This window comes from Camponotus floridanus, unplaced genomic scaffold (assembly GCF_003227725.1).
Source record: "Camponotus floridanus strain SB8 unplaced genomic scaffold, Cflo_v7.5 scaffold13, whole genome shotgun sequence".
Lineage (NCBI taxonomy): Eukaryota > Metazoa > Arthropoda > Insecta > Hymenoptera > Formicidae > Camponotus > Camponotus floridanus.
Window position 1 is genome coordinate 1,448,583 of NW_020229248.1, and position 27,663 is coordinate 1,476,245.

Here is a 27,663-nt window from a genome sequence, read left to right on the forward strand (position 1 = left end):
TGCATATGATATGTATATCTTATATGTAATTGTGCTATTTACTGCATATGTAATTAGCATTTGTATTACATATTTGTATTATTTCACGATGTAAGATTCTTAGTAGTAATTTTTCTGAGATTTTTTTTAATTGAATAAATGCATTACATTCAAATGCTCTGCGTAAATGGATAATATAAAGATAAAGATTTTATCTTAAACTTTATGCTATAACGTGAGCTGATAAATTTTGGGAATTTGAAATACAATCTATAAACTTTGCTCTTTTCAGTTATTTATATCTCCTTTTTAATATCTTTCTATTAAACATATTATTCTTTAAAGATATTCTTTCCATTTCAACATATATTTTCAGATATTTTTTTATAATTTTGAAGATACTCGATATATTTATTTTGCAACAATTATCGCTATAATCATGCCATGAATCAAAGATATCATTTTTTTAATGTTTGACGTAGTTATTGTGATGTTGCCATTTTGATATAAATAATGAAAGTGCCTTGCGCGTATATTATTCTCTTTGTACGTATTATTTCTGTATCGATTGTCGTTATCGATTATTGTACGGTACAACCTATCCCATTGCAGGTCATATACCCTGGTGGCATCAATTGGAGGGTAATCTGCTGCTAATTATTATCGTCGTAGTGGTGGTCCTAATACTAGTGCTAATACTAATCTGCGTGGCGATCTACATCGTGTGTCGACGTAAACGCAGTCAGATGAAATGTAAGTTATCTTGATATATCGTCTATTTGATGTATCATCTATTTGATATATCACACTATCGACTTGCATGATATACTAGATCGTGAGGCGAAATTTCTTCGATTCTCTTTACATCGGATCGACAACATATATATTTGGATACGCGTAAAATTAACGTAACTTCCAACTTTTATTACAATAATAATTTTTATTTTATAGTATCCTCAACAAATTAAATATTCCGCGCAATAAACATAAAATCTGAATTATTTGCAATCAAAATACATTTTTGATAAAACTTGGAAAAAAAATATATATATATATATTTCGATACATATATACATATTCAAATTAGCTAATGTGAATATTATATATATATTATTTTATATAATTTATAAACTATTTTTTTATAATTTGACGAGAAATTTATAATTGCTATAATTAAGCACAGAAAAAGAGTGCAATTAACAATTATATTTCCTCAATATATATACTAATGATATAATTTTTTAATCCCATAAGTAAACTGTGATATCATCTTTGTATTTATATATATATATCCTCGATATCATATATATTTTCGTTGTAAAAAATATCTTCCCGAAAAGTTGACATACAAGAGACTCAAATATGTAAATTTATTGTTTTATATTTAAAAAATTATTAATTAATTGTTTGTGTTAATTTTTGTGCTTTCTTTGTGAACGTAATTGAATTTGACTGATAAACCTTCTCGTAACAAATAATGGCTTGAAACGCGCGTAATCGTAAGTATATCAAAGTTATTTTAACCACGAATCCGTAAAACATCCATTAAACTGATTTATTTAATGGTTACGTATATTTGCTGAAAGAGTAGATTTTGTTCCGAAAAGTATATTTTATTTTTATTATAATTAACAATAAACATCTATTAACTCAGTCCATGCAAAAACAAACGTAGATATATATTACACATTGTATAAAAATTATATCTTATACATTTTATGCCAAGTAGAATAAAAGCATGCTCACTATTTGATATTTTTGTATAAAGTAGCTAAACAACGAAATTTCCATTTAGATGGAGATTCATATACATATATATAAACTATTATTATGGACAAACGCGTGCTATGCTGCTGTAATGTTGACTCGAATTAATTAAATTACAATAATGTCTAATATCTTTTCTTTTATTATAAATATAATTTACGATGTAAATTATAAAAATTTATGACATTATAAGATATTAATAACTTATGTAAACTTATGTAAGTTAAAAAATGTCTTAAAAATATGTTGATTAAAAATATGAATATTGTCATTTTTGGAAATCTGATTTCGTGAATAGAAAAAGTTATTTTTATATAAATATTAATTTTGAAACTAAAAAAACTAAAGAAGTCATCTCGAGAGAGCTAGATTTATTTTAGATTAATATTTTCTATTAAGATGAATAATCTGCCTTTAAACATAAGTAGTTACTATTAGTGATAATCTCCATTTTCCTTCATCGTTATAAATGAGATTATAACAACAGATATATGTATTTAATTATGTGTTACATAAATGGTTGACACAAATTGTCTAAGCTTTTTTACATAACAAGATTGTAACTTTAACAAGATCTTGAGTATAATTCTAAATATCAGTGCATGCATATGTACGAATACAATGATGTTAAACAACGATCGATATACATGCAATGTAAGCTCATTCGTAAATACTATTATTTATTGAATACAACTCCATAAGTCAAATTTATAATTTTACATTTATAACTGTAATAAGTTTAATGGCACCATAAAAATGATACTATAAAAGAAAGATAGAACTTACATTCAATATCGCTGCCACATAAAATTGCTTTTAATAATTGTGATAAAAGTATATTAATTAATTGCAATAATTTTCCTATCGCTTTCTTTCTTTCTCAATTCTCTTATAATTAAATTTATTACTTTAATTATTTGCATTGTAACTAATGTAATATAATTAATGTAATATAATTTTTACAAAATAAATGTGAGCGTAATATAATTTTTATAAAATAAATATTTGATAAAAGTAAAACAGAATAACACAATTGTATAGCTATATAAAATATTAATATTATGTCAAACATTGGTATTGTGAATGCTTAAAAATTAATTTCAAATAATATGAAAAGCATATTTTTAATAATAATTGCATTTAATAATTGTATTTTAATTTTTAATAATAATTTAATAATTTAATAAAAGCATATTTTTAATAATAAATTATTATGATCTCGACACGATACAAAAAGCAATAACTTTGCTTAAAAACTTATTTTCATTTGTGTGTAATAAAATTTTAAAAAGAAAAATTAGTACAAAATAATGCTCCCTTATAAGTTTCTCAAAAAATATACGAGTTTTATTCAGAATTAATGACAAATAACATTAGAGCAGCAAGCATGCGTTCGTTCAGTAGTTTTCACTAACACGAAACTGATTCGTTTCTGCTCTACTTTTTAATTTGGACTTGCTAAACAAAACACAGACAGTAACCGGGTGGTCGAGCTGGAGGAACGTGAACAGTAAGTACAAACCGTAACACATTACGTTTTTTATTTTTTGTTATTTTAGTTGAACAATTACTCTTAATTTGTCAGCTTTATTTATGTTTGCTTAATAGAGGCTATAAAAAACAGCTCAGTTTGCTAAAAATATAGAATGCACTTTTTGCTTTATAAAACACGTTCTCTGTACACATAATTGTAGACAGAATTTATTGGTATTATTACGCTTATGCATAGTTTCTATTAATGTACATAGTCTTTATAAATTATTACATAATCAATTTTTATTAAATTTTATATATTATAATAATAGATTATTATAATTCTTCTAAATTAATATACGTTTTAAAGATATTAAATCATATATGTTAATTACATATTATATAGCAGAAATAATTTAAAAATAAAGCGAAAAAATGTATGAAAAAAAATATATCTATAATTGTTAGATATATATCGCAAAATAAAAGCATTACAGCTATTTTCATACACTTTTTCAACAATAATAATAATTACTTAACATAACCGTTAAAAAATAATTATATCAAAATTTTATTTGTATATAAGGAATTTATCGTTATTGTTTCAAAATTAAGATAAAGTTGCATTTACAATAATGAATAATTTTAAATCGACAATATTAGAGATTAAAAAGTATACATTACACATTTTATATTAGTATAAATTTATTTTATTATTATAAATTTGCAAAATATTCACAGGTAGAAGACAAATTCAAATATAGAATACAAATTCAAATATATACGTACTAATGACATGTATTGTCTTCAAATAGGTTATGCTAACTTTTGGTTAGAATATAATTTGTCGCATTAAACGTTCACTTTACTTCATTGACCATAGTTATTCCGAGTTATGTCTATTGTTCATTTGTATATCTCTCAACTACCTGCACTAACACTAACAAACATAATATCATGCATTTGATGATCGATAAACACATAAAGGGTAGCCGGTTTCTATTGGCGCGCTCGTTCACGATAGCATGCAAGTTTGTCTCCGACGTGAAATCTCACAGGAAATGATCCTCTCTACAACACCTGAATACATATCCTATTGCATAATTTAACTACCGCTTCCGGTCTGCAATAGTTTATTGTCAACTACCTACAGCGAGGTAGGTAGTTATAATTGTTCGCGAGAGAGCGAACGAGGTGTTCTACATGATGCTCTTTCACATGCTGTAGTTATCGCGTGTGTACTTCTTGCATAATTCAGCGAAGATTGCTTGTAATCATTAATGTGGGCTTTGTAATGACCGTGAGAGGTTGCTGGGGGAATACCTTCTAAATTACAAGGTAGGTGGAGGATTTGCACGGATTAGACATTTCCCGGGAGCCTATCAATCTCGATAGAGAATCGATGATCGAAAGCATTAGTTAAACGTTAAATTATCAATTTTAGACTGTGAAACTCGCAACGTAAAAATTTAATACAATTCTATTTATGTTATAATCCTTCTTTGCATTCGGTAAGCGCGGATTATAATTAAAGCACGATCGCGTAAAAATTCTGCTATTATTTTATGAAGATTAAAATTATCCTATTTTTCTACCTATATTCCTACAGCTGATATTCTAGGGTTATTCTATAACCTTTTGTCGCGTTGAAACAGCGCGCGTGCTATCAAGCTTTTTGCACGATAACGTTACAAGTTGCGTTGCTACAAAGAAGCAACGATGGAAAATATTTTTAAACACTAACGCTCAAGGTCTCTTTACCGCGATATTTTTAAAGAAAGAATGCATCCGCACACATTTTCGTCATGTTCCTTCACATGTTTCGCACGTGCAATCTTTTTGATACACGGAACGATAGAGAGCAACGCGCTTTATCCTATAAATCTACAAGCTGTACGGTCGAATTTACATTTAATTTAATCCTTTCTCTTATCGATGTTGGTTCTCCCACATGATATATTTCTGAGAAAGTTTACAAGTAACCGTTTATACAATGAAATGCACACAACAGACCGGTTGCACAATGAGCACATGGCATCTCACCTCAATTGCGTTAATTCACGAAGACAAGAAGTCGATTTACTGCGAAAAAATGTCCACTTGGTGAATTGTTCGGGGAAAAATAAAATGCACGTGTTTATTTTGCCTTCGTGACAGGTCTCGCAAGGTTTTATTGTTGAATGCGACATCACTCAACAATGATATCCTTCGCGTGACGAAGAAATGTCGCGTGTGTTACGACAGAGAAGGGATTGCATTGTGCAAATTGTTTCTTCATTTTAAAGCAGAATAGAACGATGCACTCATTTTTGCATGGAATTTAAGGATATCAGAAACTTATTCACTGTAAATTGAAATTACACTAGAGTAGAATAGTACACTACTGTACAGATGTATCTTCTCTGATAGTAAAGTATTATAGTGCAATGAAAAACAAGATTGGACGATATTGAATCCCGAAGAATATATATATGTTCTTTAAAAATATAATAATCATGTACATATAATGCTATTTTAAAGATTATTTTGATTATATAATTAAAAATATATGAAATAATACATTTTTGCGAGAGAACGAGATGTGCTATTTGAAGAAAGAATCGAATTTCTTTGCATCTTTTTTTTAGAAATTATCTCTTTTTCTGGAAAATTCATGTCTTCATCTTTTGAACAGATTATTTATCACAAAATTGATTATATAACATACATTTTAACATAGAAAGATATCAATAATGCCTTCGTCAATAATGTCTTTGATTTTCCGATCGAATGTATTCTATTTAGATATTAATACATTATGATTGTTGAAGAAAAAGAATCTGAGAAAAATCAACAATTTTTCGTAACGAATAACTTAATAATTATTTCTTGACTTGTTAGAATTAAATATAAAATTAATAGAACATATATTTTAAAAATATACTTTTAAACATATTCTCTTAAATTGAAGTAAAAATATCACTGATCAAAGCAAGGATATTAAATTTTATTGAAAATTTGTTAATATTTTTTTCTAATCTTTTCTAATCTTTAATAAAAACTTACATTTGCTCTTACGTTTCGGATTATGACAGATTTCACTGAAAAAATTAATAATATTGATATATATTATGTTTTCCAGATTATAACTTTTAAAGCTTTCTATTTATATTGCATTCTAATTTTTGAAGTTCTCATATATATATATATATATATATATATATATATATATATATATTTCTGGAATGACATAACTAATATTGAAATTCAAAATCATACATATTATGCTTTTTTATTCTTAAAACATAATAAATCAATAAAAATAAAACTCTCGATCAAATTCGAATATATTCCTTTAAAAAATACATTGTTACAATTACAATATAAGACAATTTTAAAATATCATCGATTGAAAACAGCTACTATCATTAACTGATTCTTCTAGTAAAATTTCAGATTTGTGATGAGAGATTTCAATGAGATTTCAGATGAGATTTCTGATCTGTAAAATCTCATTGAAGTGCTGTACTTATAACCGAAGCCATCAGTGACTCATTCACTGCTTTTCAGTGATAATACACGATCCCATTTAATTCTCAAGTGTAATTTTTTTTCATTTCTCTACTCGTTGATAACATTACCGATTCTTTTCAAAATCAACGGTATCATGATGCGCTAATATATAAACACAATGTGCGGGGAATGTCACAAATTCGGATATAAAGGGATTATTGACGCCTATTGTACATGCCAGATTAATCGATTGCGTGAACGCAGCAAACATTAAACCGCGGCACGCGTATTCTAATTTCGTGTAACGAACGGGCGATAATTGTTTCATTTTCTAAATTAGCTCGCGCGCAATTTCACGGTTTACCGTGTACGCTTCCATTAATAGAGCTCTCTTGGAAATGCACAATTTCACAAATTCATGAAATCTCGTCGTAATTTCTTTCCACATCGCTTATTTGTTAGCGATCCAATGATAAATTGAACAAAAAATACGCTCACGTATGACATCGCGATAAATCTGTCTTGACGGATAGTCACCACACTCACGAGTGCATTTGCACGTGCACGGCATCAAGGAAAGGTACGTTTGTCATCGCATGCCGCTCGCATTCGACGAATTATTTTATTTCAAACGGACTCTCTTAAAAGGGGTCGCCCAGCCTGCCCGATTTAGCGAACACGAGTCATTAAATTAGTCCCGACACACACACACTCGCGCGCACGTCGATAATTGCCGTTCGCTGAGGGTAGTTCGATCCATGAGCAATGTAACATGGTTCTACGATAAGATTTTAAACGAAGCGTGTAATAAAATTGCAAAGTGCTGGAAAGCTTCAAAATGTCGAGCAATGGCGTAACAAAGGATTCTAATGTAAAAAAGAAAAGAAATGAAGACACAAAAGAAGATAAAAGATAAAAAAGGCAAAAAAGAAAGAGAGAGAAAGAAAAAAAGGGAAAAAAGAAAACAAGTAATATAAGAAATGATAAAATGGCACGAGAAATATAAAGAAAAAAAGAAATGTAAAAAATAGAAAGATGATGACAAAGATCAACGTTCCTTGAAATGAAGAGCGAAGGAACTTCGAAGTTCATCTGTGTTTGTATACAGTACCAGAAGGATCCGCAAACAGTGGCTACGTCACTGTGGCGGGAAATATACCGAATGGAAAAACGTCGTACTATGAATCGTGCTGGAAAAATCGCAGTTTCTCGCAATGCAATCTTTTATACGTACGCTTGACGGCAATACTCGACGACGATTTCCCGACCTCTATTCACGACGACATTTTTCTGCCATTCCCTTGAGCGCTTCGAACGCGGACCTTGAAAATTCCATGAATTAAAATACCTATATGCAATTTTAACAACAGCCTATCCGATGTTTAAATCAGCACTATTTTATTGAAAACATTTCGTATAAAGATGAGAATTAATTATAGTTTGAGGATATTCCAGAAAAATATCTTTTATCGTTGTATAATTTTATCTTTTGCTTTTCTCTTAGTTTAGTATTAATTAATCTTTTAGCGTCATTTAAAATTTACTTCCAAGATTATTCTGCCTTATCCGAGAGAAAGAAAATTTATAATTAAATTAAAACGCATGTTGTTATATTACTACACTTCTCCTAGTATAATCAGTATAACTAACTTAGTATAATTATATTTATAATTATAATCTGTGCTCGTTACAAGTGAAATGTCTAAATTATAAATTATAAGTAATTAGGAGATATATAAATGATTAAATTTATAATTATTATTTATATTATGCATTTATTAAATTCATACTTTTATTTTTCGCGAATTTATATAAATAAATAATCATAAATATTTGAACATTATTCAACAACAGAATTTTTAATTTATTCACGGGATTCAATATCGATCAAGCATACTATTTTTATAGTACTAAAATTTCGTTATTTCGCGAGCTGAGAAAGAAGACAAACGCGCTTGAGCGCTACGGCGGATTTTCTGCACTGAGATTTATTTCTATCCTTAGAGGTCCTCTGATCCTACCAGAGACACGACATGCCATGCAATGTTCCCATTTAGATAATGCAATTCGGGGTGATAACTTAATGTAAAAACACATTGTCAAGAAGCTTACAGAAAATTTTACTTCGCGAATAAATTATATCTATTATAGCAAAACATATGGCTTATTTGTTAAAATTTGTATGACATTTTATTTAGAATGTGGAAGGGTTTCAAAAATTGTTTAAAAAATATTTATTTATTATCTTGTCAAATTCAACAAGCTTGATAAGGAGAATTCGTACAATTGATTTATTTATCCTTTTATCCGCTCTTTTGCACGTTTGATCTCCCGTCTCTCTCGTGATGGTCGACTTTGCACAACAATTCGGGTCAAATAGGGTAATTGAGATCCTTGGGATAAATGGGACAACGCACAATGAGTTTCCAATAAAGTTTCTAAATTTAAATGCCATTTCTCTTCTAAAGAGATATTAAACCACTCATGTTTTATGTAAATTAGGTTCATCTCAAAAAGATGTACGCTAACTTTTGATATATGTATATATATTGCTTGAATATAAATCATTAAAATGCATTAAAAATTTCTTATATCTACACGTCCAATATTACGTATTGCGGATATTTTACATAAAATTTTAACAAACATTTTATTATTATAAAGTCAATTACAAAAATACTTATCCTTTTCTCTAATTTTATCACCAAGACTCATCGCATCGCGTCCCATCGATCCCATTTATCCGACTCGATTATTTCTCGTATGACCCCGATCGTTATAATAGTCCAGACGGTGGACCGCCCAGTCCTACGGTATCCTCGCACTCGGTGCAAAGCCCGGTGCAGCCGACCCCGGCACCAAGATGGCCCTTGAAGCCGGGCGTGCTGGTGCACATCAATCGAACTCACAGCCTACGATCCGGCGGCTTGAGCGTTCGCGCGAACGAATCTAATCTGCGTAACGAGCTGGTGGGCAAACAGAGCGACGAACCGTTCAGACAGCGATATCTAGATGAGACGCCCTTGTCACCGATCGGCTGCAATCCGGCACGCGCGGTATTCCGCCGCGGTAGGAAAGATCAGGCCGTACAAAGAACAACCAGTTTGAACAGTCTACACGAGGACGGTATGCTCGCCCGGGCTAACAAAATAAAAGCCATGTTTGGTGTACAACTCAAGGAACAGGCCACCCTGCCCGGTATATCTCGAGAGAAAACAGGTAAGAGAGTCGCAAACTGCGATCCGATGTTAATCCGTTTACATTCGCGACCGCTTGCTTTGTCCCCCCTTGTATTTCTGTTTGTGAGACACACATGCATACACATGATTTTTCATAATTTTAAAATTTGGAACACTTCTTAAGAATATTTCTAAATATTAGTATTTCTAATTTCACACTAAAATTTGATGCGCTTACAGTGATATAAGCTAGATTCACGATCAGCGGAGAAGCAAATATTTGTGAATGCAAATGATTTAAACAAATCCATACCGAAAATAAACCAAATGTATCCTCTAAATTTGTTTCGAATCCACAAGATATATATGTAGGGTATTATACATATAATGAGCCACTACAAAGATTATTTTATTATTTTCTGCGAAAAAATAACGCACTTTGTGAGAATCTCAGCGACTACATTATCAGCTTTATAAACACATAGCAACATATTTCATCGATATCTTCTATTATAGAATATTTTATATATATGTACGTATGTATATAACACACACGTGTGTATATATATATATATATATATATATATATATATATACATAAACGTATGTATGTGTGCGTGTGTATAGATTCCGTAGTATTATCTAGTTATCTTGCCAATATCTTACGTTATTGATTTTATGATTTCATTCTTGGCAGAACGCGTTTCTCGTTACTTTTTCTATAGTTTTTTTTTTCGATTTATTTTTTTTTTGTTTTTTTTATTTTTTTTTTGTCGTCATAGACTAATAATAAACTTTATCATATTATCTTTCATTAATTGTGACTTCTCTTTTGCAACTTTTTACGTGTCTCTACACAATGAAAGGAAAATGCTGCCACGTTATTGGATAGTATATAATATAAGTAAAGTACGTATTCTACACGTACATGTCTCGTAGAGAAGTTTGAAATCTCATTAAACATACAGCTAATGTATGCGGTGGGTAATTAAACATCTAACTTTTCCATACCGGCAGAAACTTCGTGTTTTAGGAAAATTCGATTTTATTATCCTCAGAACAATGCTTAAGAGCTTTATCGTTACTTACAATTAGTCCCTCTCTGTAGATTTTAATAAATGACTGAATACTCGAAACTCGGAAAAATCAATATCCAGCGCAAAAAATTAAAATTAAATTCATTATTTATCAATTATCTTTATCAATTTATTAATTTGTTAAATTCATTATATTAACGAAAAAAATAAATATTTCATTTATATTTTACATTTATTTTATACAATTTAATATTAAAATATTATTTATTTACATTATTATTTTTCATTGATACAAATATGCTACTTTTAATAACGTATATGGTTCTTTTAAAATACATAAAATGTATATAATTTTTAATTTAATTTGAGATGCGCAATTTAATTATCTGAAAGAAATTTTAAGAATGAATATTTTACTAAGTATTTTACTAATAAGTATATTTTACAATTTATACAAAGTGTTGCATCTCAAATTGTAAGGAAAACATGAAAACAAATTAGTTTTTTGAGAAAACATATGAGATGATTCATTCTCTTATAATAATATATTTTTATTTGTATTGTCTTTGTAATAGTACGCTTATCTTAAAACCAGAGATGAAACATTTATGTATTCTGTATTATTTAACATCCATAACCGATTACGTTTGATCGAGCTATCGCATGAAAGAGCTTTATGTGTTTGTGACATCGCTCGTTGTTGATTGTATGTTTAGCTGTGACTTACAAAAGAATCATGCCACGACAGCGGATATTGCACACTATGGAGCCATCTCACGAACCGCATCGTGGCAATGCGTCTCGTAAGCGAAAAAAACCTGGAGCAGGTACGTATAAAATATTTTCATAACACGCATGTCTGCGCAACTTGACTTGCTCGCATAATTTAACTTAGAACCTTCCCCAAAATTGACGGATTTCCTCCCCAACATTATGTGTTACTTCGCCAAGACACATCGCCGGATAGAAGGAATACACACGTAAATGTGAGCTCACAGATACATGCGAATGCCGCAATCATTAGTGCGAAGTAAAGGATTATTTAGCTATAGACAGTCCACATATACATGCCGCACGAATTCGCAAGAATAGTTTCGCATTAACAGAAAATACACACAACGACCGACCACATAAATTACACTTGTCTTAGTAAACTAATAGTATTAGAAATACATATAATGTCACGCATTTATAATTTCACGCATCATCCTTTTTTAAAATTATACAAAATTTTTTATTGCATATGCTACATAATTTAACAGAGAGATATTTTTATTCTACGTGTCGATATTTCAAGTTATAAATATTTCGTATTCATAGTACAAGTTGAAAAATTAAATGAAAAAAATAGAATCATAAATTGAAAGCTAGGCTCGAATCGTAGGATTCAGAAATACAGAATCCTGATACAAGAAAAAAATTGCATTAATTACGCGATTGATTGCTTAGAATTTTTTAATCTTATAATTATATATCTTGAAATTCAATTCGAAATTGCAATCTGTTCCAAGCTTTTTTTTTCTTCGCTGTTACCATGTTTTATATTCTTTTTACTGTGTAATAATAAAAATTGGTTTTCATATTGGATTGAGTTAAAATGTGTTGGTCGATCGTGGAACGTCGAGTCTATTGCCATCGTCGACAATTTATGCAATGTCATTCTCTTTTTGCAATTGCAGATCCCAATCAAGCCGCGAATAACAATCATGTGAACAGTGTGTCGGAAGTTCTGCCCGACTCGGGGACGAAGACATTCTACGAAAACTTACCTTTCCACGGAATTCAAGCGCCACCTAACAAGGTTAGTATAATGATCATCGTATAGAAGAAAAAAAAACGAAAAATTCTTGTCGGACCGCATGAGAGCTAGATTCGGCTTGTAACATGCACATTAGCGTGATTGTCAAAGAAGAAGAGAAACTAGGAAGAGAATTAATGACGACAAATATATCAGTCGCGAAACAATTTTAAACGTTGATAAGAATAATATTAAATAATTGAAAAAATAATATTATAAATAGTTTTTATGAAAGAAAGAATAACTATACAAGTGATATATATCCATTTAATTATAACATTCTTGGATTTTCGACTATGCTTCGACTATGCCGGAAGAGTGACGTAATTCAAGATGAAACTAAATTCATTCAAGATCGACCTAAGTTGTTACATCGATACCCCTTAGTGCACATCTCTGCCAGTTAGCCTAAGTTTCGTGAACAGTTCGATTAACGTTACCTCCTTCTGACCAAATATGTTCGAGAGGTGATAGCAAGTGAAATGCGGTGAAAGGCCAAGAGGGTAGATATTAGTACGACCCTTCGCGTCGCTCAACCTCTTCGAAGGCCCACAAGCACTTAGAAGTGCCTCGCCACTTCGACATACGGTTCCTCCTACGGAATTGCTCGTGCTTCACTTTGTAAGAGCTACCCCCTGAGCTCGGTTACACCGAAGCCTCTTTCGACCCTCATAATGGCTATAATGTTACTGCGTACTGACTTTCCAAATCGTTGTTTCGCAATTAAGAGGCCAATCCTGGACTCATTCGCTTTATCGAATTATCGCATGAAAATGCATTCGTCGCTTCCTCCACTACTTCTCGTCTCTTTTAACAAGTACAACCATACTTTCATTAATCACAAATTATTATGGTTAATTGATGCGCCTCAAGCGAAATTAAAATAAAAATAATTAATTAAACTAACTAATTTCACCATTCCACAAGCGACTTGCACTTCTATTTGAATTAATTAAAATTAAAGAAGAGATCTGAAGTTTGCTGCATATCTCAAAAATCGTGAAACCTTTTAAAATAACAGAACATACAGCCATTCTACAAATTAAACATTAAATAGAAAGAAATTTTAGTAAAGTATGCAAATTTCTAGCTACCTTGTATCTTTTAGACGGAAAAGAATATCATGTATAACGTTAAAAAGAAGAATGTTATTTTTACCGGAAGATCCGTAACAACATACTTGAGATATTATTATCTAAGTCTTCTTCGCTTTAGAAACGTATTCGATAACGTCGATCTGGATCTTTACGATGTAAATTCTGTCATCTCAATCGATTCTACCACATCGCGTTTCTCAAGCGAATAAATATATCGTCCTCCCTTGAGTATGCTGCAAAGGATATTCTACTTCGTAGAGCGTCAGTTCAATTCGAGAAATGTTACGGACTCTCTTTGAACCAAGATTTATTTTGATAGTAATGTGGCCGATTCAATATATCTTGAGAAAACAATTTTCTACGATATAATAATAATCTGCATCTGTATAATATTCATAAGATGCATCTGTTTCAATATTTTAATTCATAAGATTTCTATTTTTTTATTTGTATTTAAACATAAATTATATTATATTGGAATATGTATACTAAAATATTATGATGGAAAGGTAAAAGAGTAATTAATAATAGCGACTGACAATTTGCCGTCATTATCTCTCGTGATGATTAATATACAAATATCGTTGCTTGTCAACGATATTATTGTTGGTTGCGGAGTTGAGGTTCGTAATCGCGTCGCTTTTAGCGATAATCATGCGAAACCGATGCTATTAAAATGCATGTCGAGTGAAACATTCATTTATTCAGTATGTCGTCAAAGTGTTTTATTCGCATGAGACGTGATACTCTCACAATGATACTCTGCACGCAGCGAAAAATAACTGCGGATCAAAAGCAGATAATAATTTTCAGCAAAATTTATATATATGCTTTACTGAAAAATATATGTTGTATTAGAGAGCGCAATTTATAAGTTTTATAATTTTTCTCTCCAATTTTAAAATCTTTTTTCGAATTAATTACTCATGCATTTTACAAATGGCTGCTTTTATATACTATTAGTTATATCATTTCTCTTGGTATAATATACTAGCGATAATATTCTATCGATTGTCTTCCAGATAATCGCAATACCGATAATTTAACAGAGTTTGATAAAATTAAGAGGGATATAATTTGCCAATGAGAAGTAAACGAAATTATTAGTTTATAACAAGTAAGTGATTGTGCTATTAATTCTTTGCGCTGCCTTTACGACACACATTTTTTTGCCAACTTTCGAATACTTTTATTAGCTATAGGAAGTCTCGTAGCCCAATCAATATAGCGGAAAAAAAGAACATCGTAGTGGACAGGTAATTCAGTGCTGTGCGAGTGTAACGAGCATTGCTACTTTGGCGAAAATAAATTTACTGCTCGCTTTCCTCTTTTTTTTCTAACTTGTGCTCGCACTTTAACATTTTTTAAAAGGACCAATTGTTGCAATGAGTTCCGAATAACTCGTGACTTTTTACAACGGAACGGCTTCGTAATATTATTCTTATGGAAATCGATATATTTGATTTTATGCTGATTAACGCTCGAATCATTTATCCATGTCACATGTTGAATGAAAAGTAACGTAACATTATCTATATTTTAAAAATCAAATGAAATCTTCTATATTTCATCGCAATTTTATTTATCAATAAAATTATTATAGATTTTTGGACTCTATTATTTTTAAAAATAATAAATTTATTGAGCTAAATCGGCTATTCAGACAGAATATAATATTTGTTTATATCAATTAGAATTTCAATCGCATCCCCATTGAATATAAATAGTATCTATAAAAATAATTATCTAATAGTATAATGTAATAATTAATGAATTAGTTTAGATAATCTACATGCATTATGTCAATCCCGCAATTTTTTTAAAATTCTAGATAATAAGTATTAAATTTGTATATAATATCGTTGATACAGTTATATATTTAATTATTTTTGTAGTAATTTCGTGACAAATTCCTACACTTGACACATATGACCTACTTTTGTTTAACGGAAGGCATTCTTGACATCGAAAATCCATATAGGCAAAGCTCATTTCGGCAAACTCACCAAGCGAAATTAGCAGAATCGGTTTACCTAATTCGCTAGTATTCACAATCCGAGCGCAATCTGAATCAATCAACGTATAATTCGATGAGAGGCAATAAGCACGCCGTGTTGCTGGTGCAGGGCATTCGATAATTAGGGCCGATACCCAATAGATGATGGTCCTAACATATCAACAATAGCCGGAATAGACGCATTATTTTCCTGGCATCATCATACTGTATTTCAATTAACGATAATTATTTCAAAAAATTATGAAGAAATTTTATCATTTGATTTCTTTCATCGACAAAGCATTATTTAAAATTTAGAATTTATATCGAATAAAGTTTAAAAAAATACAATTATAACGTATATACAGCTTCTCTGTTCAATCATAATTTAACAATACATTGTAATTATTTTTCAATAATATAATTTCATAATAGAGGTTGAAGAAAATTATTTTTAGAAATAATTGTTACATCAATAATTCTATTTTGTGATTTTATTAAAGTTAAAGAAAAGTACAATTACAATGTTCTTTGTTTAATCATAATTTGATAATTCATGTAATACAATGCAGTTGTCTCTTACACAATAGAAATTAGAGATAATCATTTTGAGAAAAATTTTCATTTTATATGACTGCCACTGATATAGCATTTTTTATTTTTATTTAATACCACTTCTATCTTTATGACGATTACAACCAAATTAATTTAACATTATGCTTGTTAAATTAACCGATGTAATATTCATAGTAACATTACGCAAATTTTCATAAAATAAAATTATTTTAGAAATAATTGTTATATAATAATTGTTATATAATAATTGTTATATAATAATTCTATTTTATAAAATTATTTATTTACTTTATAAAGTAATATTTTATTATATAACAATTATTTTTAATACAATTTTATCTTCTGAAGATTTCTCCAATATTTTTAGACATCTATGTCAACCGATATCTATCTCATACTGGGTAATATTGTTATATCATGAACGTTATATCCTCGAAACATCATTATCAAGCGTATAATATTAGATTAACTTGATCGTAATCATCGCAAGGATAGAAGCGACATAACTATATCAGTAGTACTCACCCAAAATGCCAATAGCAACTCAGAGATTGACATAGATTGGCTACTTATGTCCTACGGCGAGGAAGTGCCGTTTCGGTCAATCTACTATACGAAGTCGAGACTTCGCATCGCTAATCGAGTCATCGCGAAATGTCATTAGCCTCGAATCGCCGTCATCGATGTTATCGGATAATCGAACGTTAATCAGCAAACCGAACCGAAATCGAATCGAAGGATGTTGTGTATGCGAATGGCCGCTGGCTGCGTTTTGTTTTAGTTGGTTACTCCTAAGTTTGCCCGAGTTTCGGCTTTGCATGGTACGTTGCATCATTCCTTCACGGCCTCGCCGTGCTCCTCGCGGCCACCCAGCAGAGCTGTCAGCCTCTGCGACGGCAGTTCCGGCTACGAATCTACCATGAGCCACCTGGGGCCCCACTACAACGTTTACAACGTGCCCAGGGGTAATTCTCCGGTGCTCAAGTACAACACCCTGAAGCCGCGACGACGCAAGCAGAAGCACTCGCAGCAGTTTTACTCCCTACGGCTGTGCCGTCGACACGAAAACATCCGCAAGAAGTACGAGTTGTACGCGATACCGATCTATAAAACGTGTCCGCACAGAAGCGATAGCACGGCCACGATCGCGACGATTGTCCGATCGGTGGAGGATACGCCGTCCTTGACTTTGAGCCAGGGATCGGTCAATCTGATGAGCCGATCGGCGCCTTCGACGCCGATACCATCATCGCCAACGACACCGCCAATACCAGCGCCGAGGATGTCCAAGAAGATCGATCCGTCCAAACACACTTACCAAAATGTCCCTGTCCCCGTTTTTCCGCCGAGAAACGCTTCGTTGCCTAAGCTTAAGGTTTGTCAACTATTCATCATCTACAATAAGAAAATCCCGCATCTGATGACGTTGCTCGCGGACATTGCCGCGAACGAGCTTTTCGGGAGCCGTCTCTCGATCAGTCCTGTTGCAATCGGCTCGTATTGTCGAGTAATCATTCACAGATGTAAACATGTCGATAATTATTATCGTAATTTTTATATTATAGCTTTAAGAGTTAACTATTAATGTTATAAAATTTTAGATATCGTTAAATACATATAATAAATATTTTCTGATTTTGCTTTTTTACAGCCAAGAATATTTGAAGCTTACCGGCATATAGTTGATAGAATTGAAGAACAGAATACGTATACACATACAAACGCAACATATACAAAATTGTGTATATACTCGTATAAAAGTACATGAGAAATGTATTGAATTTAATATTTGTGGAAGCTTTTTAACTATTTTTATATACAAGATTCTTCCAGAGAATGCTGTGCTTTCATCAAATACTTTAATAGCAAAGCATAATGCTTTTCAAAGTAACGTCTTAACAAAAAATCTGTAAAAATCCAGAATTATACCAGAATTCAAAGAAAGTAAAATAATGGAAAAAAATATTATTTGCTTGAAATGCAAATTTTTTACATGTCTCAAAGTATAATATATTAAATATTTGTTATTAGTATTTAAACTCGAAGCCTGAAACAACGTGAAACAAAATATTTTATTACAATGAATAATGACTTGCATTAATTATAAATGGAACATAATGAAATTTGATTAAAGATCAATTATATAGTGAAACAATCGGATATAAAAGGCGTGCGCATATTTATATACTCAATACATATAATTACATACTATAATTAGAGTTCCCTTTAAAAAGATACTAAGTTATTTTAATTTATTCATATTATTTAAATTTATTCATATTTTAAAATTTAAAATAAAGTTTTTTTGTTTTTTTTTATTTTTTATGATTTTAATAGCCTTTACAAGCAATTCTGTGCGAATACAATAATTTTGTATCATTAAAAAGAAACCTATAGACATTTTATACATAATTGCTATTCGTATATAATTATTTTTTGTTGCACTATCGATTTTAATTTGCCATAATAATAATCGAGCTAGTCTGTGATTGAAAGCATTTTTGAAACAGATTTATATTATCGTAGTAGTAATAGCAGTAATAAGCATAAATGGTACCTTAGATGGCTCCCGATATACATCTAAACTCGCTATAGATCACTCGTTATGACTCTACGAACATTATCGCGTCATTAAATAAATGATTCTCGTATCGGAGACTTTTATAATTTTATTAAAAAATCAAACTATATATAAGCATGAAAGTTATACGAGCGGCAATGTCCAGCGAGCAAGAGGTCAATCTCCGTTCCCTTATAAGCACCGAGTAACATTAGCATCTCGCGCCTACTGCATGTGTACGATTTACGTGTCCGTAATAGATATAAAACAGCAGCTTCTCGAGCAAGTAGGAGGTAGAGTTGCTGGAAGCCGAGTTATAATCGGAAATCATATTTTCCCTGCTAAGCTGGATCCGGGCATCTATGTAGCGACCGCCCTTGTGCATGTTGGCCGCGTGTCAAGTAAGTTTTCACTGTCACACACGCTTAACCAATGACTCGAGCTCTTTATTGTTTCGAAACACGGACGTGCCTGAGATATTATCTCGAAGGTTTTTTTTTTTTACAATTGCCATTCGTTTCTTCCAACATATGTAAATGTTTGTTCTTTTATTTTTATCAACAACGAAGAGAGATGCACATTGCGAAATTTTGAAATGTCTTTCCTCACTTATCGATCAATAACATAAATCCTTGCACATATATATTGTTATATATTGTTATATAAAGTATCAAATATAGGTGCGCCGATGAACACTGTCAACGGAGAATTCTTTGAAGTGAGGAGAACGCATGAATAAAATCTATCATCCGATAATTTGTGCGTAAATCCTCTATATATAAACGCGATTAAAATGTTTTATGAAAATATACTTATATATAGTATATTGTACTCTCTTAAATGGGATCGGTGTATTATTTGAAAAGTAATGGAAAAGTGGATGGTTTCAATAATAAATATAGGAATAATATAGCTTAATTAAATCTTTTAGAATTTTAATAATTAAATCTTTCAGAAAGAATCTAATGGTAGAAGCTTTTTTAATCAATATTTTAAATTGCATTTTATGTAACATATTATCGTAAACATAAATTTATAGCAATATTTTATTAAAGAAATATGCGAATTCTCTTTTGACTTTTTTATGAATTTATATCACATCTCTCTTAAAAGTGAAAATGTATAATATGTATATAATGTTGAATGTGTATGTAATTTTGAATTTAAACACTAGTTATATATGCTTCCTTCCAAATATGTGTGAAAACTTCTTTCAATAAATAGCAATTCAAATTAAATAGAAAAAGCTACAGCTTGCAAATACATATGTAATTTATTATTAATTTTTCAATGAAATTTTATTGGACATAATGATTGGAATACAAGATAGAGGAGCAAAATGTATTTGAAATACTCGTTGATCGTGAATGAAATTTTGTTATTTCTTTAATCAATTATTGTTTCAATTTAGGAGAGTAGCAGCAACGATCTGAGTAATCTGATAATGAATGTTTGCACATCAAATTTCCGATATGAAATTCCGTACACTTGATTCCAACCTCTTTCTTTTCGATTTAAAAAAATTTATATTACAACTATAAATATACTATAAATATACTATAATTATGATTATGTATATGTATATGTATATATATATATATATATATATATATATATTCATACTAAAAGTAATAGCCAAATCTATGTATCTCACAAGCACGTATCTCACGAAAAATGTGATCATTTATATAGATTCGTTATTTAAGAATGAAAAATCGAAATAATGTCTCAGCCGTCCAATTTATTCACACTTTTCTCTACGTCGCGTTAACTCGCATCCCCGTTTCGCCTGGTCCCAACTACTAACCGTGCCTGTTGCAGACCGACAGCCTATACAACTACAAAGAACACTACCAGCAGCAGCATCGGCAGGAAATGCAGCAGTACAGCTACCCCTTACCGAGCAACAGTTCGAATCAACTAACACTGCCACTAACGCGCAACCTCTATCATCCCTCGATAGTTAATCCCCTGCAAACCTCCCTCGTTCACACTAACAACAGTCGGCCGTCCACCCTGGTGCATCACGAGGCCGCCACGACCGGCAATCACTTGCCCGCGGTGCATCGGGATGAGGAACAGCAGCAGCAGCAGAATTATGGCAATCACGACGCGAGACAGTCGTCGTCGTCACGTCGACATTCGACGACGAATCGGCGAAACGAGCGTAACCGAAAGTATCGGAAGTACGAGCGAACGTCGGGCGATCGGAGCAAGTCGAAGCAAAACCGACAGAGAGGAGAGGCTCCATCGCGACGTAACGAGACTACTTTCAACGGCGTCTCGCCTCCCGATTGCGAGACCAGCTTCCACCAAATCCCAGATCTGAACGCGTCCGAGACGATGTACAAGATCTCGTATCCGCATTACTATGAAGATGACATAAACGCGGAGTGTTCCACCGACTATCACAGACCGAACTCGACGGTGGCGCGTCAGCAGCAGCAACAACAGCAGCAGCAGCCACCGTCGTGGAATCGTCAATCGAATCGTAGCACCGGCAACAACACGTCGCAATTGGCGACGGATATGGACGATGCGAAAAGTCGCAACAAAATATCGAAGACGAGGCTGTCAACGGGCAATGTCGGCGACGTTCGTGCACCCTCCGCGCCCACGATAATGCAATACGCCGAGCTTCACTTCCGGGACGTCGGTCAGGAGATCGATGTCTAAAGGTTAGTGGCCTTGCAGCAGCCTTGCTGCTGCATCTCAGCGCGGCGCGGCACTTTCCCTCCCTATCTACCTGCGGGGAAACGCATTTTTTCTCGAGAAGAATGTGCCGTGGCGATTTGTGTGTTTTTAAAACTTCGAGGCACCGCTGCGTCTTTAGAGGTAACGCACCCGCGCGTGCCGAACACATTCTTTAAGATGTTCTCTACGTACGTGTTCAAAGGTAGGGCAAATTATTATATCTCTTTCATTTTCTTTCATTCTGCTTTCTCTATTCTAATGCTACAATCTTGCGTTTTCGCATTGTATAATCTTTAGCTTTGCCATTGCTTATATGCGTTTATTTATGTTTGTTTGCGTTTGTTCGATTTTCAGGAACGATTTCAGAGGTATTTTCTCTTTTGCATTTTTAAATTAATAATATTAATTACGATGGCATATCATAATTTTGAACCCAGCTTAGACGAACTTGTAAGAAGCTAATTCTGATTTCGTCAAAAAATTTCGTATATATATTCTTTTCCATATTACATAATTTTATATCATAATGTCTCTCTCATTGATAGCTAATAATCAATATTAGAATACCAGAACATTGAATATCTTTTTCGAGAAAAAATATGTTATTATATCTGATGATGCGCACAGTGATTCAATATTTCGAAGCGAATACTGACAACGTTACACATAAATTTTTATTTAATATCACTTTTGAATTTTAGCACTTTTTCCGCGATTGTTCTTTGATAAACCGCGCGCTGTAAATCAATATTGCAATAAACCTTTATGTTAAAAAAAAATCGGTAATGCTAAACGACATAAAACATTGTTACATGCAACATGCGGCGGACAGACCGTTTATTTCAACCGGTCGAAGAGACACACGTGTGGGAATACATTTTCAATATTTAAAATTCAATCCAAAAATATCCTCTCTACTAAAAGGAAACAGCTTTGTATACGTATCTGTAAAGTTTCGTTGAACGAATAAAAAAAATAACGAGTAGGTGCGACAGGCAAAAAAAATCAGTAGCGTCTGTTTGGATTGATCCCCATTTTGCAAAAATTGATAAAACAAACAATGTGCAGATATAATAAATGCGCGACCACGTACATAAAGTTTACGTAACAGAGTGAACTATTCAATTTAACACATATATAACTTATCAATATAAAGTATACGGGATGTCTCAAAAAATTTGAATATATTATCGAGTTGATATCTATGGGATCTAAAACTGTCGAATTTTACATTAAATATAGGACATTCTATATGTAATAGTCACACATCAAGATATAATTAGTGCGCATACTAGCATGATTTGTTTTTCCCTCGTCTTATTTCCAACTGAAATGAAATCCATCTCTGTAGACTTTTATTTAACGTCGGATCGCCATAAACTTTTTGTAATAAGAAGTAGTATACGCACGAAAAGAAGTACAATAGAGATTATCCATCATCTTGAAGTCTGGAGAAATTGATGGAATGTAGAATGATACTCACTGATTGTGAGATCATTTGTAATCGTTAATACCGCCTGATCTCGCGGTGTACGTAACTTCGCTTTCTATAAAAACTTATTTATACCACTCTAATTTCTTCGAACAAATTGCCAAATAATTTTGCGCTGCTTTCGATCGTGATTGAGCCGAATTAAATCGTTAAGACAATTCTCGGTCGCTGTGTATATAACATCTTGCATGTCTTCGTATCTCTCGCGATCGTATCCTATCTAGCGTACGACACAAGATACGCAGCGAAGGAAGGATTTGCTGCATGCGTACCATATCAATTGTATATCTCTCAATGTTTGTTTGTAGGAGGGTCAGCTGACAAAGAGCGATACGTACATTTACTAGGACAATTTGGCGTCCGACAAGCGTTCTCTGTAGGTACATTGTAGGAGTATGTCACGCCGCTTACACGCATAACGTAAATCGAGTGTACCACCATAAATACGGAATGTCCATTCGCGCGAGGGATACAGAACTCGAACTCGCTTCACTCACGGAGATTGCAACGATTCAATCTTTTACATATTGTTCATTCATTACGTTGTTGTCCTTTTGTAAAACTCTTTTCGATTCTTGCTTGCATAGAGCCTTATACGTTATAAAATTTTTTCTCCCATTAGAGAAGCATATACATAATTCATATTTTATTCGGTAAAGAGAAAGAGAGAAAGAGAAAGAGAGAGAGAGAGAGAGAGAAAATTGTTTGAAAAAATTACGAGGATATCTTGGAATAATTTTGAAATATCAGGAAAAAACAGCTTCTATATTACACAATTCTATGTTAATTACGCAAAAATTACCGTTCGTTTTTCGTATTTTGTACATATGATGAATCCACAATTGTCAATAATACCAAAATTTATGATAATTGTTCTTGCTGCGTGCAACAGTAAAAGCTTCGAATCGATTAGAATGTAACAATTAAAACGACACAATCTTCTCAATTTTAAATCACGCATACTAGTTTAGCACTTGGAGTGACCAGCATGCAGCATGATAACACTCATCATGGCTATATTTAATCTTGACGAGCTGAGAGATTGTAAATGGTTATCGGTTAGATGGTTTCAATAGTCGATCATTCCGTATATAAATTTCTCACCTCTTCAATGAAACCTCTGTCCAATTCATGTATTCGCCCTGGACACGTCGTTGTCTAATTGACAGACATCGATCACAAACGAGAAAGCTTTAATACTCGAAATGGTACACACAGATCATTTGTCGAACGCTTGCACAGCAGGTCTGTTACGAAACTTCGCGAACAGTCCACTAGTAGAAACTATTGTGTGCGTAATTGTCCGCGCAGCACGATTGGAATCCAAACAATACAAAGATTAAAGACGTCTAAATTCCTTATTTTAACGAAACTTAAAATGCCTTTCTAATTATATATAAAAAAATCTTTTCTATGCAATCAAAAAATATAAATAAAAACACTAATCTTTCAAATATAATAAAATATAGCAACAAATATAATAAAATATAGCAAATATAATAAAATATAGCAACAAAAATTACTTCCAAATAAAATGTATTTAATTTTGTATATTTTATATACAAAAAAATTGTCTTCTAATAATAAATGACTCGGAATATATAAGAAAAGCATTTGAAAAACCAAGACGTCTTCCAGAAATTTGTATTGTCTGGAAAACAGATTACTTTCATCCCGAGATATTCGTCACGTTTTTCTGTTTTATACAGCCCTTCAAGCCGGAATTCTCGGATCTCGATTATGCGGACGTGGATTACAGATCATACGGACCGATAAACTATAAAGCCGCCAGTATTGCGCTCCTTCAAAAGCAACAGCAGCAGCAACAACAACAAGCTCAACAGCAGCAGCGTCTTTTGAATAGAAGACCGCAAATGTACGGTGCTTCGGACGATAACGAGGAACTGCTTTAATCTTTTCAATTTTTTGTTGATTTAATAATAATCCAGCCTATTCTAGCCTTCTTGGGGAGATGCAATGATAGGATACAATTTTGTAAGCGAGATGTATATCTCGATAGTTACTCGCTAAATTCAATTTTTATGAAATGCGCGTTGCCATAATAAATTTATAGGATTGCAATATATTCTCGTGAAAAATGAATTTAATGAGTTGTAATTACGACTCTGCGCCGCGTAATGTGTTTATTCACACGAACATGATTATTACACACATATAAAAGAAAAATTTTTTTCGATCAAAACACATAATTGTTGATTGAATGCATGTTTATATTTAAAATTCGATAAAGTTTAAATAATGTTTATTTCAAGAAAAATATAACTTCCCTCTCGAAAATTTCGTGAGCAAAATTGCAACAGAAAATAATGAATATGTATAATTGTAAATGAAAAAAAAATGTTCGCATTTAATTTAACTTTTATTCACGTACCTTATTAACGAAATCTGAACTTTGCCACTTGTGAAATAGATTAAGGCTCCATTAAAAGTCTCTGCATCGTTGAGATAAATGTAACAGGGTTTGTTTCACAAAGAGCCATAAATCTATCATATTACTAATAATCGAGATGCACAACAGCTGCATATCTACAAGTATATTTACACTATGTCCCGTTGGGTCCACAGGAACGTCCGGAACACTTTATACAAGATAAATGTACACTTAATATATTCTCTTTGTATACATGTATGAAACGCGATATTATTTATGTTATGCTGCTTTCTATTATTTCGTATGACACATCTGTGTTGCAAAATTAAGGACTTTCTCGAATGGAATTACGTTACTTTATTTATGCACGAATGTGTTCGAAGCAAAGATCGGTAAATTGCTCGTTTTCATCCTCTCTCGCTCCGGTCAAAGTACAGCGATGCGTTACGAATTCGAAAAAATATGCAGCAAAAATAAATAAAGAAATAAAAGCCAAGAAAAATTGCGATATACTTGTAAATTTATAAATATCTTTATACGAAATATTATTGATACAATGTATATTTATATAAACTATCGCGACATGTGTTCTGGGATCAAATTATTGGAATAACGCGCGAGCTATGGCGATAAAAAAGAATCTTGTTAAATAATGAATTAAAAAAAAGAAAAAAAAGAAAAATGAAACATATCTCAGCCAAATATGATTAATCCCCATCTATCTCCGTTCTATTTATATATTATTGTTATAAATATAATTATTAATAATTATTAATAATTATTAATAAATGTTAGAGTATATAATTTTGTTGATATATCTCAGATATTCTCAGATATCTTCCTATATGCGTTTGTAAATTTGTAAGTTTACAAGAATGAGCTATGTGTTGTTTGTGCACGGATTGACTTTAAATCGAATGCCATCAGACATTTAGTGATGAAACCATAATCTTCTTGTAAATAATATATCTTTACAACTGTTAATTAATATCATCGATATTCTCGATTGTGACTAATTAGTTACGATATCTATATTAGTTTAAAGAAACCAATCGATCGCCGATCATTAATTGCACGGAAAAACGTTCTCTCAATGATATATTGTAATAAAATTAGAAATTGTAACGAAATTCGATCATGCTTATATTTGCGATTAATGATTATTTATATCGTTTATATATCGTAAATACGTTAGATTAGATGGAATGAAATTCGCACTTTCATGTAACTTGCTGCTCATATTTTTTCATTCATTTCAGTATTCTTCCAATGGACATTTCCCTTTCACCGCGGCTACATATTTCGCATACGATTCAATCATGTCGTTTCATCTCCAAGATTCGCCATTCATTGATATATATATATATATATATATATATATATATATATATATATATATACTGAATGCCGCAGATTTTTCTGTGACTCTCGTAGTATCTTTTTTCATTTACGAATTCTTTGACCGATTTAAAATCGATTTTATCGTGACGAAAATTCGATTAAACGCTATCACTTTTATATTTTTTAAATATTCAATATCAAATTTTGCAAGGTTTCAAATTAGAATTCTGTCGAAATACTATCAATTGAAATTAAACAATTTTAATAATATTTTAAAATTAATTTAACTATACAAATTAACAATAATATGCAAATTATGAAAAAGAAGAGTATTTATCAGATTTTTGTTGTGAAAAAATTGACCTCAAATTTATTAAAAATCGATCTAATGCAAACACATACGTGAGAAATCTTCTATATATCACATGTACATTTATTAAAAAAGTATGAACAAATGGCTGCTAATTTTTTCGAGTAAATGTTGATAAGATAATAATTTCCTTTTTTAAGGTATAGAAATATATTTGCTATCCTACCGTTCTTCCTCCATCTGAAAGGCAAACAAAAAGGCATACTTTTCTAATGTTTTATTATTCCTGAAGCTCTTATTGATAATTGTAAGTTTAATTCTAAAATATGAGATGTGTATTTTGCAGCAATACAGGATGAACAGAACGAAATGTAATTACATTACAATTAGGAAACAATTAGACCTCTTTTAATTTGAAGTTATATGAAAATTAACTTAAATGAAATGATGAAGATATTTCTTTCATCGGTGTATCCCAAA

The 27,663-nt window shown here is 31.7% G+C and overlaps 1 protein-coding gene across 5 annotated transcripts in view; it reads left to right on the top strand.

Moving 5' to 3' along the window:
• LOC105255053 (hemicentin-2) overlaps positions 1-24,991 on the top strand; it is a 172,482-nt gene extending 147,491 nt beyond the window's left edge. For 3 of the 5 annotated variants that reach the window (XM_011264109.3, XM_025405983.1, XM_025405984.1), the window contains 5 exons: positions 592-732; positions 12,607-12,728; positions 17,176-17,769; positions 20,776-21,632; positions 24,850-24,991. In XM_011264109.3, the coding sequence (XP_011262411.1) occupies positions 592-732; positions 12,607-12,728; positions 17,176-17,769; positions 20,776-21,630 (1,712 nt within the window). In that variant the 3' untranslated portion in view covers positions 21,631-21,632; positions 24,850-24,991. Of the gene's footprint in view, positions 1-591; positions 733-3,219; positions 3,257-9,496; positions 9,931-11,643; positions 11,755-12,606; positions 12,729-17,175; positions 17,770-20,775; positions 21,633-23,448; positions 23,517-24,849 lie in introns of all 5 variants that reach the window. The other 2 variants (XM_025405985.1, XR_003122394.1) reach the window with 2 other exon arrangements.
• Positions 24,992-27,663: the final 2,672 nt, after the last annotated feature.